The sequence below is a fragment of the Rhineura floridana genome, chromosome 3 (genome assembly GCF_030035675.1).
Source record: "Rhineura floridana isolate rRhiFlo1 chromosome 3, rRhiFlo1.hap2, whole genome shotgun sequence".
NCBI classification, from domain to species: domain Eukaryota; kingdom Metazoa; phylum Chordata; class Lepidosauria; order Squamata; family Rhineuridae; genus Rhineura; species Rhineura floridana.
The window spans coordinates 43,535,056-43,555,983 of NC_084482.1; the positions used below are offsets into that span (position 1 = coordinate 43,535,056).

The 20,928-nt window shown below is 39.8% G+C and overlaps 1 protein-coding gene across 7 annotated transcripts in view; it reads left to right on the plus strand.

The window, feature by feature from the left end:
• Window positions 1-20,928, plus strand: part of CEP112 (centrosomal protein 112) — a 433,937-nt gene that overhangs the window by 63,649 nt on the left and 349,360 nt on the right. For 6 of the 7 annotated variants that reach the window (XM_061615581.1, XM_061615583.1, XM_061615582.1 and 3 more), the window contains 3 exons: window positions 10,540-10,626; window positions 18,074-18,173; window positions 19,210-19,328. In XM_061615581.1, the coding sequence (XP_061471565.1) occupies window positions 10,540-10,626; window positions 18,074-18,173; window positions 19,210-19,328 (306 nt within the window). The remainder of the gene's footprint in view (window positions 1-10,539; window positions 10,627-18,073; window positions 18,174-19,209; window positions 19,329-20,928) is intronic. The other variant, XM_061615587.1, reaches the window with a different exon arrangement.

A 20,928-nucleotide genomic window follows, 5' to 3' on the forward strand; every position in this document is an offset into this window, starting at 1 on the left:
GGACAGATTGGTATGATAGTTCTGCTCCTATTTATGGGACTAATCCCAGGAAGTAGGATTAGGTGGCTTCTGCCCCCTGGCATGTATACTCTGAATTGCCAATGTTTCGAGGAGGCATGATGTAGTAGTAATGGGGGATTTCAGTTATCCAGATATCTGTTGGGAGACAAATTCTGCCAAACACGACCCCTCCAAGGAATTTCTGATTTGTGTTGGAGATAACTTTCTCCTACAGAAAGTGGAGGAAGCAACCAGAGGATCAGCTATCCTGGACTTGATTCTAACCAATAGAGATGATTTGGTGGATGAAGTGGCAGTTATGGGAACTCTAGGGGAAAATGACCACACCATACTTGAATTCCTGATTTTAACAGAAGCAAAAGCTGAGAGTAGCCATACACGCACCCTGGACTTCAGGAAAGCTGATTTTAATAAACTCAGAACAATTGTAAGTACTGTTCCATGGCAAGCCACCCTAATGAGAAAAGGAGTCCAAGATGAGTGGGAGTTTCTAAAAAAGGAAATTCTAAAAGCTCAATGGCAAGCAATTGCAACAAGGAACAAAGGGGAGAAACAACAGAAGAAGCCAATGTGGCTTCACAAAAAACTTAGAGATGACCTGAAAACAAAAAAGACACATACAGGAAGTGGAAAGAAGGCCATGCCACAAAGGAAGAGTACAGGCAGGTATCACGGAATTGCAGGGATGGTGTCAGGAAGGCTGAAGCTGAGAATGAGCTGAGGCTAGTGAGGGATGCAAAAAGCACCAAAAAAGCTTTCTTCAGGTATGTCCATAGTAAAAGACAGAGAAAAGAAATGGTGGCACAGCTACTCAATGAGAATGGCAAAATGATAACAGATGACAAAGAAAAGGCAGAAGTGCTCAATTTTGCAGATGTGGCTGCAAAAAAGGCAAATGCTATATCAGGCTGCATTAACAGAAGTATAGTTTCCAAATCATGTGAGGTACTAGTTCCCCTCTATTCAGCACTGGTTAGGCCTCATCTTGAATACTGCGTCCAGTTCTGGTCTCTGCACTTCAAGAAGGATGCAGACAAATTGGAATGGGTTCAGAGGAGGGCAACAAAGATGATCAGGGGACTGGAAACAAAGCCCTATGAGGAGAGGCTGAAAGAACTGGGCATGTTTAGCCTGGAGAAGAGAAGACTGAGGGGAGATAAGATAGCACTCTTCAAGTACGTGAAAGGTTGTCACATAGAGGAGGGCCGGGAACTCTTCTCGATTGTCCCAGAGGACACAGAATAATGGGCTCAAGTTGCAGGAAGCCAGATTTCAACTGGACATCAGGAAAAACTTCCTGACTGTTAGAGCCATACGACAATGGAACCAATTACCTAGAGAGGTAGTGGTCTCTCCGACACTGGAGGCATTCAAGAGGCAGCTGGACAGCCATCTGTCAGGAATGCTTTGATCTGGATTCCTACCTTGAGCAGGGGGTTGGACTCAATGGCCTTGTAGGCCCCTTCCAACTATACTGTTCTATGATTCTATAAGTCCTGAAAGGTTCTATCCAGTCCCCGATCAAAGCTTCTTTATAAAGTCATTGGGAGAAGTCATCTGGGAATTTCGAGTGCAGTATCATCAGTATGTAGATGACATCCAGATCTTTCTCTCCTTTCCATTTGAATCAGGGGAGGCTGTTCAGGTGATAGACTGATGTCTTGATGTAGGAATAGAGATGTGAAGACCCGGGAAAAAATGGAAAAATTAGGGGAGGGAAATCTGGTTTTTTCGACGCATTTTTTGTCTTTTCTGAAAATTGGAAAAATAGAAAAAAATGAAGAAAATGGATTATGGAATGTTTTATTTTAGCATGATGAATGAAGTGTTTCATTGAATTTTGGTCTCCCTTTTTCCCTCAGTTCTTTTTATGGGAATGGATGCTTTGTGTCTGCTTGACACTGTGGAGGACTAGCGGAGACATAAATGATTTTCTTTGTTATTAATGTTGATGGTTTCTTCTGTTTTTTTTTTTTTAAATTGCCTGCTCCTTATAAACTGGCAAAACAAAAGAGCTTCCTAACGGTTCAGGATCTTATAGATCCATTTGTTACAAAAAAAGTAAATTTTTTAAAAAGTAAATTCAATTTGTAATAATTGTTTGAATAAAATGTACTTTTAATATACCAAATGTGATAATTTTCTGCCAAACCAACTTGTACATAATTACGTTTGATGTTCCTGAAGTAACAAAGAGACTTTCAATCTGTAAAAAGTGCTAATATTGCATTTTTTATTTTTCCAAAAATTTCCATTTTTTCTGAAAACGGAAAAAAATTGTTTCTTTCCATGGCTTCAAAATTTCCAGAAAATTTACTTCTCTAGGTAGGAATGGACAGAATGAGGTTGAATCCTGATTAAACAGAGGCACTGATTGTGAGTGTCTTCTGGTCTGGGAATTGATTACAGTATATCCTTGTATATTTTCTCCCTGGGGAAAAAGCTCCAAACATTGAACTTGTGTACAAATGTGAGACTCATGGAATTGTACTCTGTGTGCATGCCAACTTTAACTTTGATATTCTGATATTTATTAGAATGTATATGGCATCTATTCTCCCCTTGAAAGGGGATGAACAGATTTATGAAGTTTAAACAGAGAATGGTATTATAAGCTTCATTGTGATCTTCGAATGCTCAAAAGAGATATTACCTTAGTTTGTGTATTCCATCTTTCCTGGGCTTCTTGAAAACTAATGTGCTGATTGAATTGGGATTTGAACTTAAAATACAGAAAGGATTATGTTCTGAATATGCATACAAAATTTCAGTAATATATCTTGGTGTAATATATTGCAAAGAATGCCAACTGGATGAGGTTAAACTAAAGATTTCATTTAGTTAACTGTGCTGCATTTCACGGATGGAACAGGAAAAGATGGGAAACCCTGTGTTAACTGATAAAGGTGGCAGCTCTTTTTACTTTTTCTACCAATGTCCCTTGTTTCTGTGTTTCTAGATGCTGCATGGGGCTGACTTCAATGTGGAGAACAATTAAGGACCAATTTGTTCTTATGTATGTTTAAAATATCACTTTAGCACTGAGCTGAGCAGGAAATTATTAACTCTAATAGATCATATTCTGGTTATTGACAGTCTACTGCAAAGGTTATAACTGAGGGGAGCAGGCGTGGTAGGAGTCGCCAAGCAAGGAAGAGGTCTTCATATAAAGCACAGACATTGGGGCAACAGCTGGCCTGGGAAGGAATTGCTAATAACTGGGTTCATTGTGGCAGTGCTGCACTGTTTGGGCTGGATTGTATAGAAATAGGGACTGATCGAAAGTAGACTGGGGTTTGCCTGACCATTAGTCACCATCTCTTGTATACTGTAGTGTTACAGCTAGGATTGAACTAAAGAGTATAATTCATTTTCTGCCCAAGTCTTGGGACTGGTTTGGTAGCCACATGAGCAGAAAAAGTGTCTGGTAATCCTGAAAGCAAAGTGAAACTATTTTGAAAAAAAAAATGTGATGTTCAATCCGAAGTTTATGCAAGCAGGATATTATGAAAACATAAAAGGTTGTTGGTTAACAAAAATTACTTGTTGATTTTTGTAAAAGCTGAAGAGTATGTGTGAGATCACATAAAATCTGTTCCATTGGCATCATTCTCAATAGCTTTGATTATAGGGAAAGAACAGATGTTTGACATCAGTAGTGTTTACATGCCCGTAAGGCTTAATTGCTTCATAGTTCTTTGTAAAGAGCATAAACAATGAGAGAAGCACAAAGGAATGAGCTGTGGCAATGATAAAATTTTTGCACTTGCAGACATTTCAGTATGGGATGAATACACAATAATCTAAAGTATTATCACTATTTCTCTTATACCTTCAGAAAGTGAACATGAAATGTTCATCACCCTCCTTGAGCCAAACTTTTATTCTGACTCATGCTGTCTTATTGTTTATGGAAAATGTGACCACCTTGACACATTATAAATGAAAGCTGTTAGGTGCTGCATACTACCTTCTTGTATGTGACCATCTAGAACTGTGGCCCAAGGGACATATATGGACATTGGTCTAATTCCATGAGGATTTCAGCCTAATTTCATGTGAGTGGCAAAGAGGAGGAAAAAAAGGAGGAGAGAAGGGTACAGGTGGGGCCAGGAAAAAAAAAGGAACTGACTTCTCACTTTTTTTGGCCCTGCATACTCCTGGCAAGTGCCCCTCCCCCCAATAGGGAATGCAGTTCTTAAGAGAAAAACAGGTTTCCCACCCCTGAATTAAAACTGTCACTACAGAACTACATTACAATTTGTGATGCGAAACACAGCAGCAGCCATGAAGTGCCATATGCCTCATAGCTGAAACTAAGCCAAAAAGGGGGGGGCATTGGGAAGACCTGGGGTTAATTGGAGGGAATTTCTTGAAATATCAGGAGTTTCATTGGTTAGCAGTTTCAGCAGCAATTTTATTTTAGTTTAGTTTTTACTGCCACAGTAAGAAACAATACCCTATCAGAACAACTGACATGGCACAGCACCATTCCAGAGGTGCGTGGGCGGAAAATGGTTCCTCAGGGTCATCCCCCATCCCCAGTATGTCCCTGGAATTGTGCTATGTCATTTAGAGTGGGCATTACTGGGCGAGGGGGAAATGGCAACTGCCAGTGGGGGTGTATATACCTTCTGAATGCCACTAGAATGCCAATGTATCAGAGAATACCAATCTTCATGGACTCATGAAAACATTTAGAATTCTGAAAGAATGCAGTGAGCACTGCCCCCTCTGGTTACCTCTCTGCCCCATCCCCCATCTCACACTCCCCCATCTCACACTCCCCCATCTCACACTCCCCCATCTCACACTCCCCCATCTCACACTCTCTCCCCTGACAGACAGTGTGTGATCATGCGTGTGTGCGTGCACACACATACTTTTTCTTACTCTGTTTTTCAGGGGTCTGGGTAAAAGTCAGAACCAACAGAATTAACATGGACCCTCTTGATTTTACATGGGGCTTTGAAAACACCACCATCGAATTACAGTTTATATTGGTGGACTGCACAGTAAAAATCACAGATCTAATGCTTGCCAGCACTTCAAAAGCATTGATCAAAAGCATGGATTGTCATGGATCATGATTTTTATGTAGGATGCCAAAAAACTCAGCAACAAATCAGAGAATGCATCCATGGCCACAGAAGTGACTTATGATTTGATGGTGGCTTTGAGGGGATCCCTTGTAAAAAATCCATAAGAATTCATGCCTCAGATCTATGTTATTGCATCATGACAGGTCTGGAAAGTACTAGAACTATGATTGTTATGGTTTAGTCAAGGCAAACAGATGTGATCTGTGATTTGATTATGGGTTTTTTTGGGGGGGAGAAGGAGGCTGTGAAAAACGAATGCAATTTTAAGAAGATCAATTTTAGTAGATGTTTATTTGCACACATGTGCAGCTCTCTTCTGGCATGCCATAATCTATCTTTCTCTCTGTCTCTTTTCTGTCACTCTGTTCCAACTTGAGCAGTATCCCACACTCCCTCTGTCTGCTTCCCCTGGTCGCTCCATTTCCCTCCCCCAGTCTCCCAGATGATTCTCCTTTCATTTCTACCTTTGCTGTTGCTCTGCACTCTGTTCAGCTGGTCAGGTGTGAATTGGAGGCTTGAAAAGCACATACAGCTGAAAAAGGAAGTAGGGAAAAAGCATATTTATTCCAACTTCTTCCTTCAAGTCTATGTACTTTTCAAGGAAAAAAATATATAACCACTCTCGCCACCTCATGATAAAGGAGGAAGTGTGGGGGTGGGGACACAGAGGCTTCATGCACACTATAGGAGAGTTGGCTGAATAGAACTGCCTGTGATAAAAATAAAAAAGTTATTGTTTTAAACCGTGAACTCTGGTTTGTATGTAATCTCGAGCCAGGGTTTCTTGAGGATGAGAGGGAAGGCAGGAACATGCAAGTCCAAGGACTTTTGGGGGGCTTATTCTAGCTTGTACACATAGTGCTAAACCATGGGTTAATGTTGCATGCAAACTGACCACTTCAAAACATTTTTTCCACTTGTGGGATGGGATCATTTTTAAGTGTTGTGTGTTTCAGGATATGTTCTTGTGATTTTTATTCGTTCTTGAAAAAACTCCAACTTGATGTGACCTACACAATTTTTCAAAAGATGAACCTAATTATCTACAGCCACAGGCAAGCCACTGTCCTAGGAAGGAACCTCAGACAGAAGCTTGTAGAAAATGCAGCAGCTATTATTTCAAAAAGGAGATTTAAAAATGGAGGGGCAATGAGAGGTGTCCAGAGAGAGAATGGGCAGTGGGGTGAGAAAGCTAACAAGGGATATATAAAGATGGAGGCAGCAGGGTAGAAAGGGAACTGTCTCAGGATAATGGGATCTTCCCATCCAGTGCAGCCAGAATGGCTAGCTGTGCCACTCCGCCAGCTGCAGATGTCCTAGCCACAGGTGCATAGTCTTCTCCATTGTGACCAGATGCCACTCCTATCAAAGGTCCTCCATATATGTTTCAGCTGGCAGTGAAGTCCCCCCCCCATATAGTCCTCCATATCATAGAAGCACCTTTGGACCTCTACCCATGAATCCACGTTCTATTGAAGATTTTCCATTTGCCGAAGATCCCCAGCTGGCCAGAGAGAACTCGTCCCTGTACAGTCACATCCAAGGGTAATGACTGGTTGCACGAGGAAGACAAGAGACTATTGGTGGCAGCATGCATAATTCCTCCCTCCTGTATCCAGCCCACAGCTGTGTATTGAGATCAGGATGGTGGTGGAAATGGCCAGTGGGATAAGGAGGACTGGCCAATGGCATTGTTATCAAGAAACTCAGTTCAGCTGCAATTTGGGAGAAATCCTTGGGCTCATGGAATGTTTACCTTAGTGCTACTTAAACTGACAGGGCTTTTTAAAATCTATTGATCCAGGCAATGTGGGTTTGGGTAGCATGCGTATTAACTTGTAACCACTGACCATATTGCTGTTATGTAACCTCATCAGACAGGACGTCCAACTGACTTGACCAATCAAATACCACCAGTTCTCTGTATCTGTATATAAAGACAGAAATCTTGCTGCCAGAACTGTCTTTGTTTTGACACAATGTAATATCACTGATAGGCATGTTCTGGGATCATCTGGAGTGATAGCACCTGAGATGGTGCACTTGGTCATGTCTCATCAGACCTCCCTGCTGGCATGTGGTGGCTATCGCCATCTGGGGACATCTTACGTACGTACCTGCAACTTCCTTAGTATCATTGAGCAGCAATTGTTACAGTCAGACCTATCATGGTAAACACACCTCGTAACATTGGGGGCCAGTCTCCAGGATGACTGCTTTCCCTAACAGCCTTAGCTGGACCCTTCCCCCACATCCCACTGCTACCATGCCTGTGTAGGCACACATACCTTATTAGCAAGCCACAGGCTTCCCAACCTGGTTGCTCATTTTGGGCTAATATCCTGATGCCCATGGCTATTCCTTCTGCCCTCTGATTGCTTCAAGAATCATAGGGTTGGAAGGATCCTATAAGGCCATCAAGTCCAACACCCTGCTCAATGCAGGAATCAAAATTAAAGCATACCCAACAGGTGGCTGTCCAGCTGCCTCTTGAATGCCTCCAGTGTTGGAGAGCCCACCACCTGCCTAGGTAACTGATTCCATTGTTGTACCAATCTTAACAGTTAGGACTTTTTTCCTGATCTGGCTGAAATCTGGCTTCCTGCAACTTGAGCCCATTATTCCATGCCCTGTTCTCTGGGATGATCAAGAAGAGATCCTGGCCCTCCACTGGAAGAGTGCTATCCTATCTGCCCTCAGTCTTCTCTTCTTAAGGCCAAACATGCCCAGTTCTTTCAGTCTCTCCTCATAGGGCTTTGTTTCTAGTCCCCTGAGCATTGTCATTGCCCTCCTCTGAACCCGTTTCAGTTTGTCTGCATCAAGTGTGGTGTCCAATACTCAATGAGGCTTAGACAGTCCTGAATAGACGGGAACTAATACTTCACCTGTTTTGGAAACTATAGTTCTGTTAGTGCAGCCTAAAATAGCATTTGCCTTTTTTGCAGCCATATCACACTGTTTGGTCATACTCGGCCTGTGATCAACAACAATTCCAAGATACTTCTCACATGTAGTTTTGCTGAGCCAACAAGCCCCCATCTTGTAACTGCATTTGGTTTCTTTTTCCTAGGTGGAGAACTCTTATCCCTGTTAAATTTCATTTTGTTGTTTTCAGCCCAATGCACTAGCCTATCAAGATCCCTTTGAATTGTGTTTCTGCCTTCCAGGGTATTGGCTATCCTCCCAATTTTGTATCATCTGCAAATTTGATAAGCGTTCCCTACACCTCTTCATCCAAGTCATTAATAAAAATGTTGAAGAGCACTGAGCACAGGACTGAGCCCTGCGGTACTCCACTCATTATCCCCCCCCATTTGAGAAGGAACCATTGATAAGCACTCTGTGAGTACGATTGTGTAGCCAACCGTGGAGCCATCTGATAGACGTTCCATCCAGCCACATTCAGCTAGCTCGCTAATCAAAAAGTGTCATGGGGCACTTTGTCAAAGGCTCTGCTGATGTCAAGCTATATTTTGTCCACATCATTTCTACAATTTGCAAGGGATGTTATCCAATCAAAAAATTAGATAAGTCTGGCAGGATTTGTTTTTGATAAATCCATGTTGGCTTTTAGTAATGATCACTGCATTATTCTCAAGGTGCTTACAGATTGACTGTTTTATAATCTGCTCCAGAATTTTCCCTGGGATCGATGTCAGGCTGACTGGTCTGTTGTTCCCAGGTTCCTCTTTTTTGCCTTTTTTAAAGATGGGACATTAGCCCTTCTCCAGTCATCCGGCACTTCACCCATCCTCCACGATTTCACAAAGATAATAGTGGTTCCGAGAGTTTTTCATCCAGTTCCTTCAGTAGGATGCAGTAGCCCTGCAGATTTATGATTCAAAGAGATTAGGTATTCCTTGACCATTTCTCTATCAGTTTCAAGGTGCAATCCTATCCCTTCAACTCCATGTTTCCCAGGAGGGTCATAGGCTTTGCGCATACCATGGACTGTGAAAAAGACAAATAATTGGGTGTTAGAACAAATTAAACCAGAACTGTCACTAGAAGCTAAAATGATGAAACTGAGGTTATCATACTTTGGACACATCATGAGAAGACATGATTCACTACAAAAAACAATAATACTGGGGAAAACAGAAGGGAGTAGAAGAAGAGGAAGACCAAACAAGAGATGGATTGATTCCATATAGGAAGCCATAGACCTGAACTTACAAGATCTGAACAGGGTGGTTCATGACAGATGCTGTTGGAGGTCACTGAGTCATAGGGTCGCTGTAAGTGGTAATTGACTTGAAGGCATATAACAACAACATTTGTATTTACAAGCATTTTGCATATATTTATGGTATGTTTGTGGACAATGTGGACAGGATTAGCAAAAGACAAGGCAGGATTACGTAAATGTATTGAATATTTCTCATACCAGCAAAAATATCACGAAAGTGTTCAAAGTGAATAGATTTGTCTTTGCAGGTTTCAGTTTAAATTAACTACTGACCAGTTTGCCTATCGTTGTTTTGCCTTTTTTGGGGATGGGGGGGAAGGAAACAACATGGATGGTTTTACAGGTGCTATAGGGCAAAGTTGAGAACTGACTTCTGTTATGACAAGTTGTTGAAAAAGGCTACTGCCACCTGGCTAATTTCAGCTGAAACCATTTTTAGCAGATTGATTTTTATTGACATAAATACACAACAGTGACTTTTGTATCTTTTAAAATAGATTCTAGACAATTTGTTTAAAACTTAAGGAGAATCTCTAAATGAGGTAGTTCAAACCCTGGGGAAAATGTTTTTTCCAATGATTGTAGGTGGAGAAATAGCTTTACGGTGGCTTGGAATGTCACATTTGCTTTAGAGCTTTTTGACCATGAGATTTCTGATTGGTTACCCTTTGCTCATCTTACCAGAGGGGGCCCCACCACCTGACTACTCCCTAGACCAGTGTTTCTTAACCTTTTTTGAGTCATGGATCTCTTTAAGAATCTGATGAAAGTTATGGACATACATACATACATGAAAATGGAAATAGACTGCCTTCAAGTCGATCCTGACTTATGGCTACCCTATGAACAGGGTTTTCATGGTAAGCGGTATTCAGAGGGGGTTTACCATTGCCTCTCTCTGAGGACATACATACATACATACATACATACATACATACATACATACATACATACATACATACATACATAAATGAATAGAAGTTATTGCATTGGAAATTGGTGTTGTTTTGCACTCTGTTCATGTACCTCCTGAAGCTCATTCATAGACCCTCTGGGGTGCATGGACCACAGGTTAAGAACCCCTGGCCTACACCATCTGGGGAATTGGGAGTTAGTCCTCAGTCTTTAGTTTTTGGTTCCTGAGCCTACTTTGGAGGTCGGAGAAAGATTTAATATTCTTTTGTAAATATTAAAGCTGATCAATATGTTTAAACTTTCCATTTGCAGATGGAGATGAAAACAAAGCTAATGGAAGCTAGAATTCATGAAGAAAAGCTTAAATTACAGCAGAAGCATGATGCAGATGTTCAGAAGGTATAATATGTTGTGAAAAAAGTGAGGGATGGTTGTATGTGACAGTGGTGCACAAGGAAATAATAACAGTAAAACTTATCCTTAGGTAGGTCATCCAGTATTTGGTTTTAAAATAGCATTCCATTGGTTATTTGAAAACTTACATGAATGGGATTTTATATATATTGGAATAAAATTGTTAGGGTGCAGCATTGCAGTGTGTTCTGCAGCTTGCATTGATCTTGTTAATAGGATTGAAAACTGCTTGGCCTTGCTAGGTAGATCAATTTATAAGGAGGCATGCACATATGTGCTTCTGTGCGCACAATCACAAAAGGCCTTGCATTTGAACAATGCTAATACCCCATACTATTAAGTTTTGTTAGTGCAATTTTGTAACGGTGGTTGTGAGATAGGTAATCCAAAAGGCCAGAAGCCCACTCTCCAAGTAGCTGTTGTAAAAGTTTTGGTAACCTTGCAGGAGGATTAAAAAAGATACTGATGCAGCAGGGCTTACCAGAGCAGAACCAGATCCCAGTGTGGATACAAGAGGGCAGGTTATCTCCTTATTGCTTAATCCCATACTTCACCATACGCTGGACTAATAGCATTTGGTTGTTGGAAATATTTCCCACTTTGTTAATAATGGACTTCACTGGGCCTATAAAACCTACTTACCAAGAAGGCTTGCATTTACTACTGTATTTACATCACAAGTCCTGAGAGGTATTTGTTTAAAATTAAAATGAGTTTTCAAAGAGCTTGCAATGACAAACGCAGTTTAGTTTAATGTGGTTTAACTTCCAGTTAATTTCTGTCTTGCACAGTTACAAAGTTCAACCCCAACAATGAATACTTTCACTCTAGTGCATTTGATATTACAGTATTCTGTGAGCAGAAGGCCTCTGCCATATATGGAAGGGTTTTCATAGAATCATAGAATAGCAGAGTTGGAAGGGACCTCTAAGGCCATCAAGTCCAACCCCCCTGCTCAATGCAGGAATCCACATCAAAGAATTCCTGACAAATGGCAGTCCAGCTGCCTTTTGAATGCCTCCAGTGTTGGAGAGCCCGCTACCTCTCTAGGTAATTGGTTCCATTGTCGTATGGCTCCTGATACTCAGTCAAAATCTGGCTTCTTGCAACTTGAGCCTATTATTCTGTGTCCTGCACTCTGGGACGATCAAGAAGAGTTCCTGGCCCTCCTCTGTGTGGCAACCTTTCATGTACTTGAAGAGTGCTATCATATCTCTCCTCAGTCTTCTCTTCTCCAGGCTAAACATGCCCAGTTCTTTCAGTCTCTCCTCATAGGGTTTTGTTTCCAATCCCGTAATCATCCTTGTTCCATTTTGTCTGCATCCTTCCTGAAGTGTGAAGACCAGAACTGGACGCAGTACTCAAGATGGGACCTAACCAGTGCTGAATAGAGGGCAACTAATACTTCACGTGATTTGGAAACCATACTTCTGTTAATGCAGCCTAAAATAGCATTTGCCTTTTTTGCAGCCACATTACACTGTTGGTTCATATTCAGGTTGTGATCAATGACAATTCCAGGATCCTTCTCACATGTCATATTGCTGAGCCACGTATGCCCCATTTTATAACTGTGCATTTGGTTTCTTTTTCCTAAGTGTAGAACGTTGCATTTATCCCTGTTGAATTTCATTCTGTTGTTTTCAGCCCAATGCTCCAGCCTATCATGGTCCCTTTGAATTTTGTTTCTGTCTTCCATGGTATTAGCTGTGCCCCCCAATTTTGTATCATCTGTAAATTTGATAAGCAAGTTTTCAGAGAATTGAAATGCGTTTCTGTTGCACAAGATTTTGCGCAGCATCTCAACATGTATGCTAGCACAAGGCCACAGAATGTCTTCCACAAACCCTTGTATAACAGTTCATGGAACAGTGCCTCTGCCAACATTTTTAATGCTCGCACATCTCTGGATCTAACCCTGTTTGCCTTGTAATACATGAAAGCTTTTCTGTCAGTTATTAAGTGACTGTTGTATCCTCTTGAAGGATGTTACGTAGTTTGTGGGTACTTCTGGAACCATCTTTGTCAGTTGAGCTAGAGGTGGCCTTGGTGGCTAGGAGTGTCTTTTATCACCTTTGGTTGGTATGCCAGCTATGGCCATTCTTGGATAGGAACAACCTCACTATTATAGTCTGCACTGGTAACTTCAAGACTGGATTACTGCAATGCAGTTTATGTGGGACAGCCTTTGGGTCTGGTTCAAAAACTTGGGCCTACTGCAGAATGCTGCATCTAGCCTGATGATGGGAACAGATTTCTTCCAACACATGATACCTATGTAAAAAAGACCTGCGCTAGCTTCCCATCTTAACCAGGCCAGGTTCAAGGTTCTTGTACTAGTGTACAAAGCCCTGAATACCTTAAGGGTCGCCTTACCCCATATGTCCCAGATTGTTTATTAAGGTCATCTGAGTGAACACTATTAGTGGTTCCCCATGGAGCACAATCGTGACTCATATCAGTGAAGAGTTGTGCCTTTAATCTAGTGTATCCAGCTCTATGAAACTCCCTCCCATTAGAAATCAGGCGGGTATAGTCCCTGCTAAGTTTCAGATGCCATGTGAAGATTTTTATTTCAAGAGGCTTTTGAATGCTGATCTAATGTTTTATTCTTCAAAGTTTTTGTTTATGTTTTGCTTTTTGAATATTGTATGTGTTAATTGCATGAGCCATTTTGAGACCCAGGTGTAGTGACAAGTGGGGTATAAGCTTTTTGAATAAATGAAATAAATAAAATAAGTCTTCCACTCATTTCCAGTGCAGAGTGAATAGGAGTATCTTGCCAAGCATCTTGTAGGGTAAAAACAGAAGTTAATTTGTTGTAATAATTCATAGGGGTTTAGCAGTACTGAAAATCTGTTCTGTTTTTTATGCAGGTTTTGCTTGTTTTTTAGGACAGTACTTTTGGGGGGGATTTTTTGTACTGTGTTGGTTTTGTGTAAGCTACCTTGTGTACTTAGAAAGGCATGGCATAAATTCATACCCAATAATAATGATGTTGCTTGACCCCAAAGTATAAACATCAAAGAGTCCTCAAAAAGGATATTAATAATTGGTCATGTACATGTTTGGTTTGCTCTTGCTACTGTGTCTTGGTACTGAATATTAGAATATATTAGAGTTTTGAAAGAGTAATACCTTGTTAACAGCAATAAATGAGACAGCAGTTACCAAAGGGGTGGAATGAAGGAACTGTGCTTCCAGTATTTAAGAAAGGTGACAGGACTGACCCAGCAAAATTGTAGACCAATTTCCCTATTGTCTGTAGCAAGTAAACTGTATGTACAGTACCTATTGTCAAGGCTGAAGGACTGGATCAAAGAAACAAATATATTGGTCTGGAAGCAAATAGGATTTCTAGAGAAGAATTCAACAGCTGATTATTGTTTTGCAATTTTGTAATTGATCCACTAGTATGTCAGAGTAAAGAGAACTCTCACTGTATTTTGCATTTGTCGATTTGAAGGCTGCTTTTGACCCGGTTAGTAGCGCATTTGTGGAACAAATTATCTCAAACAAGTATTGATGGCATATCGTTTTATGTAATCATAAGGGTCATACACAAACCTCAGTAAAGGTTTGGGTAGGACATTTTGGAGAATTATCCAATAGTATTCCATCCTATAGAGGGGTATGGCAAGGTTGTTGGTTGTCCCTCCTGTTTAATTTCTGTGTAAAAAATATTGCTGCTGCTACTGCAATAATAATAATAATAATAATAATAATAATAATAATAATAATAATAATAATAATAATAATAATAATAATAATAAATGTATTAGTAGCTTATTACCCAAAGGTCTCCAAGTGACTTACAAGAATGTTAAAAACAAATATATCATGCTATAAAAACAGAACAATAAAACAAGGACACTCCCATGCAGCCGCAGGAAACTTTGGCAGCGTACTAATAACAGACAACATCATCCCAGTCTATCAAATGCCTGCTGAAAAAAGTAAGTCTGCAACCCCAGGGGTTCCCAAAATGTGGTCCGTGAGCCTCATTCAGGTGGTCCACAGCATATCTGAACATCACTTACAATTTGAATTCTAGATGCTCTACCACTGAGCTGTATCTGTGTGATGGGGCAGTTTCTCTCCTGCTGTATGCCAATGATACAGTCCTTGTGTCCTTGCAAATGAGTTTAAGGATGATAGGGGATGTTTGTAGTTACTGAAAATCCAGATTATTAACAATCAATTATGCTAAAACACATATTATGATTGTTGGGAAAGATCAAAGACAACATAGGTGGACTATGAATGGAAATCAAATTGCTCAAGTTAAGCAAGTTAAGCAAGTTAAATATCTATGGTTCACTTTCATTTGTTCAGGATCCTTCAAAGCCCATTTGGAGTCAATTAGAGAAAATGTTGGCCGAATAATTAAGGGAGTGGTCAAATTTTATTTTTATTTTGGCAAAGGAGGTTAATTAATTCAGCCTGCACTTCAAGTTTTCCAGGAAAATGTAGTGGGACAGCTGCTCTATGGATTACAACTCTGGGGTCGCATGGATTTGCAAAGGATTGAATCTATTCAGAATCAATACCTGAAAACAATATTTCATGTGCCAAATGGTACACGGTCTTCCCTATTACAAGCTGAAGCTAGTTTCCTAAAGTTTACTTCTTTAATAAATAGCAAGATGCTAGTTTACTGGATTAAGTTGTCCTATGGTGACAGTCAGAAACTTTCCAAGTTAGCATTGATTAGTATTCCAGATAGTGGCTGGGCTAAATTTTTCCATGAGTTGATAGCTGCATTAGGATTTTCATCTGAATTTTTGTTAATACAAGGAGAAAAGAAAGCCATGGATTTGGTGGGGCAATGTATTTTTGATTTAATTTCCATGAATGGTTGGTAGAGATTAATACACAAAGAACTTCTTCTGCCCAAGACTGGATGATGTTGTTATATTTATATCCCACCTTTCCTCCAAGGAACTCAAGGTGGTACACAAACTCCCCCTTCCAATTTTATCCTCGCAATGACCCTGTGAGGTAGGTTAGGCTGAGAGACAGTGACTCAACCAGTGAGCTTTATGACTGAGTGGGGATTTGAACTCTGGTCTCCCAGGCCCTAGTCCTTTAACCACTGCACCACACTGGTTTTAGGAGTTCTCTCCCACCATATATAACAAAAGTGTTGGAGATACTTGCCTTGGTACCTGCAGCTTTCCTTCTGCAGTTACATTAGGACAGTTCAAAGGGATTACCTTGGAGTGCTGCACTGCAGTTTGTATAGTTGTCAAAGACAGAAATTTATAGTAAAGTGGGGGATAAAGGGACTGGAGAGAAGAGGATGTACTGGTCTTTCTGCTGAAAAGCCAGACCCATAGCATCATATTCAACCTAACCAGCTTCCTAGTTGCAGTTCTGTCCATTAGAAAGGAATGGGCCTAATCCCATATGGGTGAGTGCCAGCATGATTCAGAACAATGAAAGTGGGGAGGAAAGAAAACAAAAGTCACATAACAGGTGATTGCTAACTTTGTGTTAAAGTATTGATTTAAATTATAAATATATGTAGCATTTCAATTCTTTTGCTGACATTCTGTGGTTTGTTAGTGTTCTGGTGTGGAAGGTCGGATATGCCATTTTGTTTCTTTCATAAAGTTTTGAGCAATTTATTTTTTGCATAATTGATGGCCCTTGGCTAAGTAATAAAGACTTTGAGAACTTTGAAACAGAGAAGTGGGAGGTTGGCACAACACAAGGCACCAACAGTTCCCAAAGGTATCCAGAGTGAAACCACATCCTCTGCAAACATGGAGTAACAGTAATGTTTGGATTTCTGTTAAAGTTTACTTGTACAAAAATTCAGAACTGATCCTGGAGTGCTGGATAGTTGAAGATGGAAGTGAAATCCACTGATAGAGACCTCTGCAAGCAGTGCAGTAATGAATCCTGGTTAGCTCTGTATATAATTTGTCTCCCAGCCAAATTTTGAAACAGAAGAGAGAAGGACAGGAAAACTGAAATGTATGTTGGCAGGCATCAGTGACAAAAGATAGTGGTATTTTGACATGATTAGAAACCTGTCTCCCCCACCCCTCCAAATAAGTGGTTCTAATTGCTTGGAGAGTATTGGGAGATTAAAAAGAGTTAATGAACTTTCTCCCTCCAGCCTGTAACATTACTGCTGTATGATCTTTTTAACTATAAATTTGTATTTGAATTTCAAATTCATAGTAGGATGAAAGTAATGCATTTCTTAATTTTATGCATTGTTGGGAACGAATAGGAAATGTCAGTGTGTCATGAACTGAATGACAGTCAGGCAGAACATTACTTTAGAAATTTTATAGGATATCCTGTGATATTTCATGATCATGTGTGGTAAAATGGAAGGCTGGCAATTTTGCAGATTCTCAAGTTTTATTATTACAATAAATGGAAATGAACTGTTGCCTGGGCCTGTAGGAACCAAAGAAGATTTAGTATGTATTCTTGAAAGGCATGAGGCAAGAAAAACTTATTCACAATTCTGAACGGTATAAATAAATATTGTGTGAGTATAAATGGAAAAGAATGTATTGTTAACAAAGGTGAGGCTGTGGCCAGAGAATACGGTGGAGAGAATAATACATTATCCCAAGATTTTGGGAATCCACTGAAAGGTTTCAGCTGGCTAGCAATCATAAATATGTACAGCCCTGTATTCTAGGGAGGTTTAGAAAAAAAATACTGCCCTTGCTTTTTCTTTGAAACTAGTAGTTTTGTTTTGACTGACACAGCAGGGTCTCCAGATGAGATTTCCTATGGTATTCTAAAGTAAAAAATAATCCTTTTATTATTATTTTTGTTTGCAGACTGAATACCCAGTTCTTTTGTAAAGAAAACATTTCATCTTGAATGTTTTCTTCACTGTGTTCATGAACATTCTTTTCTTTTCTTGCTAGGATCCCAATGGATTAAACAGAACATTTAGCAATAATACTTACACTTGCATTTTACAGTTGTCTTTCAGAACTTGTAAGACTTCACAATTCTTTATATGATTGCAAAGGGATGTTGATGCCTTGGGGAAAATAAATCTTCTCAAAATCAGTCTTTTGTGTAACATTTTCTTTGCTTTCCAGTTTCTTTCACAAAGGACATTTACACTAAAATTGTACCATTCTTTAAAAAAAAGTTTTTAAACTGTTTTGTCCAGCTGAATTCATCCTTTGCTTTATGTTGCATTTAGTAGCTCTAAAGAGTGTTCTGAATTCACAAAGCCTTATTAAGTGTGCGGGAAACACACACTTCCTGGAATTCTTTTTAATATATCAAATTCATCTTGGTTCCAGCTGATGGTATGCTGTATTCTGATTGTGGCGATGTGTGTGTGTGTGTGTGTGTGTGTGTGTGTGTGTGCATGCGTGCACGCACGCACGTGAGTGTGTGTCACTTCATACGTTTACTAAGCACTCATTATTTTCTACTACAGATTTTGGACAGAAAGAATAATGAACTAGAGGTACTGAAGACTCTGTACAAAACTAAGCAGAGTGAAGCTGAAGACACTATTCGAAAACTTGAAAAAAAAGGTGATGCAGCATAAATAAAGTACTCTGGACTGAACGGCATAATGTTCATCCTATCTTGAGCTAGAGGCATCCATTTAGATCTTTGTCAGGAATTACCCCTCATATCAGATGATTTTGCTCATATCAGAGCCACCTTGGATTGCTATAGAACAAGGCCCTTGTAAAAGGAAGCAGGATGAGGCTGTTGGCATGCTAATCAACAGCTACTGTTTGGACTTTCTTTTTCATTTCTCATTTCTCTCTTTGAACCTGCTGCTTTGTTTCTCTTGTTGTTTCTTGCAGTGAATTCTCCACCCCTCTTCAGTTGTATCTGCTCTGAATCCTGTTTGAGCTGTCAACTTGTTCCTTTCCTCTTTGCTCTTAATTTTCATGATTTATCACTCACTTAATTCTTCAGCTTGGTTCCTGAAAGTATTGCTGATTAGATGCAGAATTAATTCAAATACATTTTCAAGAGAATTGTTTTGCTGTTAAAAGCATTTGAGCATCTTGAGTTTTCTTCATCTTTCTGTTTGCTTTTAAAGTGAAATTATTTGGTCAAGTGCTACAAAATTGGTTCTGTAGATCCAAGGAGCTTTAAGGTGCTGGTATTTTTTTTAGTACCAGCCCCCATATGCTATGGCAAATCACTTTTGAAACTGAGGGTTTTTTTAAAGGCAATTTACTGTAGAATATTGCAATGTAGTTCATTAATCAGAAAAAAATATTTTTAAAAATCGTAATGGACCTTTATCTTGGATACAATTAAAGTAGCTCTTTGGATTCTGACTTCATATTCAGAACACTGATATGTTACATGGAAACACTTATGAGGAGAATTTATCAAGAAATACATTGAGAGCAAACACATTTACAATTCTCTTTTTTAGAAATATAACCAAGGACAATTTTAACACGTTAAAATGAATTAATGTTTTTAAACAAAGTGAAGTCAGTTGGAACACTCACCTGATTATATCTTTTGCCAGCTGGAATAGTTCAAAGACCCATTTTCTCATGTATTGCTTTTTCTTGTTTTTTATTTTATTTCTGACAGTTCAGATGCTTGTCCGTGAATCACAAGTTGTTAGAGAAGCTAAGGAAAAACAAATTGTGGAGCTAAAAAAGTTGTGTGAGCAAAGTACAGATTCCTTGAACAATGAATGGGAGAAAAGGGTAATGTATACTTGTAGTTGATCCAGTATAAATGTAGGAAGCCTTTGGGTGCAGTTATAAGAAGATCTAAAATGTGGTCAATTTGAACATAGTATATTTTAATCTTGGTTTGATTTTATATTTGCACATTCTGTACATTTCATCTTGCAGCCTGGGGGTTGCCAACCTGGCACCCGCAAAGGTCTTTATTAGCCTCCTGGGCAGGGTCCCAGACTCTGAACTTTTGTTAAAAATCTAAGTCTTTAGCCCTCCTAGAAAGTTATGAAGCAAAATGTTGCAGTCACCCTTCTAAATGATTTCTGGGAAATGAGCCGCCCCGGCTGCTCCTATCTGTCAGTTTTTAAGCCAATGAGTGTAGTCAGAGATATGATTGATAAGTGAGTTGTTTGGACACCAGGCACTAGGACTTCCTGGGATCCTAAAGAGCTGCAGTTTCCCCTTCCACTGCTTCTCTCTTATTTTCTAGTAATTTACTGCTTCTCTCTTATTTTCTAGTAATTCTTGGGATCCCCATAGTTTGCCCATCTTTTTTTTACTAGCAACCAGGATCCATCTTTCCTGTGGTGGGTTCATCTGTGTTATTTTCTGCAAATACCTACTACACAATCAATGGATGTGGATGTTAAAGAATCCCCTCCCCAAATGTAAAATATGAAAACTTTCCAAAGAGGCATAAGCATGTTTCCTGCTGTGCACGAGCTGATGTCCTGGCACACATTAAGAATTCACTGTATAGTTAAAGTATCATGGTATCCATGTCTGCTTCAGAAGTATGCCTCTTTGTATTTAACAGGGCTTTCTCCCAGGTAAATGGTTACAGGATGTGTCAGCCTAGGCTCTGGTTTAGGGTTGGCACTGCAAAAATCAGTGTGCATTTGCCTTTAACAGCTGTATGTCCATAATCAAGACCATGAGGTTCTCTGGAGGGACAGGGGAGCAGCTTCTATTCTTTCTCATTTTGTCTTTAGCCAGGCCCCCCCATGGCAGCCATTTTGTTTTATGTCATGCCTCATGACAACCATTTTGTGACTGGCATCCACAGAGCTCTCTCAAAATTTCAAATGCGCCCACTGGTCCAAAAAGGTTGGCAACACGTGAACAGCCTATGTATAGTAATACAAACAAGTGTGTTACCTAGGTTTCTGAAGGGTTAGTTGTAAATAGGGCTGCAACTTAATTAAAATGTTAATTGATTAATCATATGAGTTTATTAATTGGTTGTTTTAACTTCACATAAATGTGCATATAAGTAAAGCTAATATTTCAGAAGCAAGAAGCGCAGTTTCTTTGTTTTTAAATGCTGTACATGTGTCATAGCAGGCATCTTCTTAGAGGCATTCCTCAGTGTGTGAGAAGGGAGAATGCATCTTTAAGATGGTGCTTGTAATCTGTAGTTTCTCCAGAGGTGGTGAACACATGACATGGTGGATTGTGCTGCCTTCTCGTAGCTGGAGATAGGAAGCACAGATTGGTCTTTGTCCTTTGGATATGCTTCCTCAGTCAGTTTCCTGTCTCAGTCTGGATATAAACTGTCCAATTAATTGGGTGCATCTGTTTAGTCAATTAAACTTTTTGAAACTGATTGCAGTTCTAGTTTTAA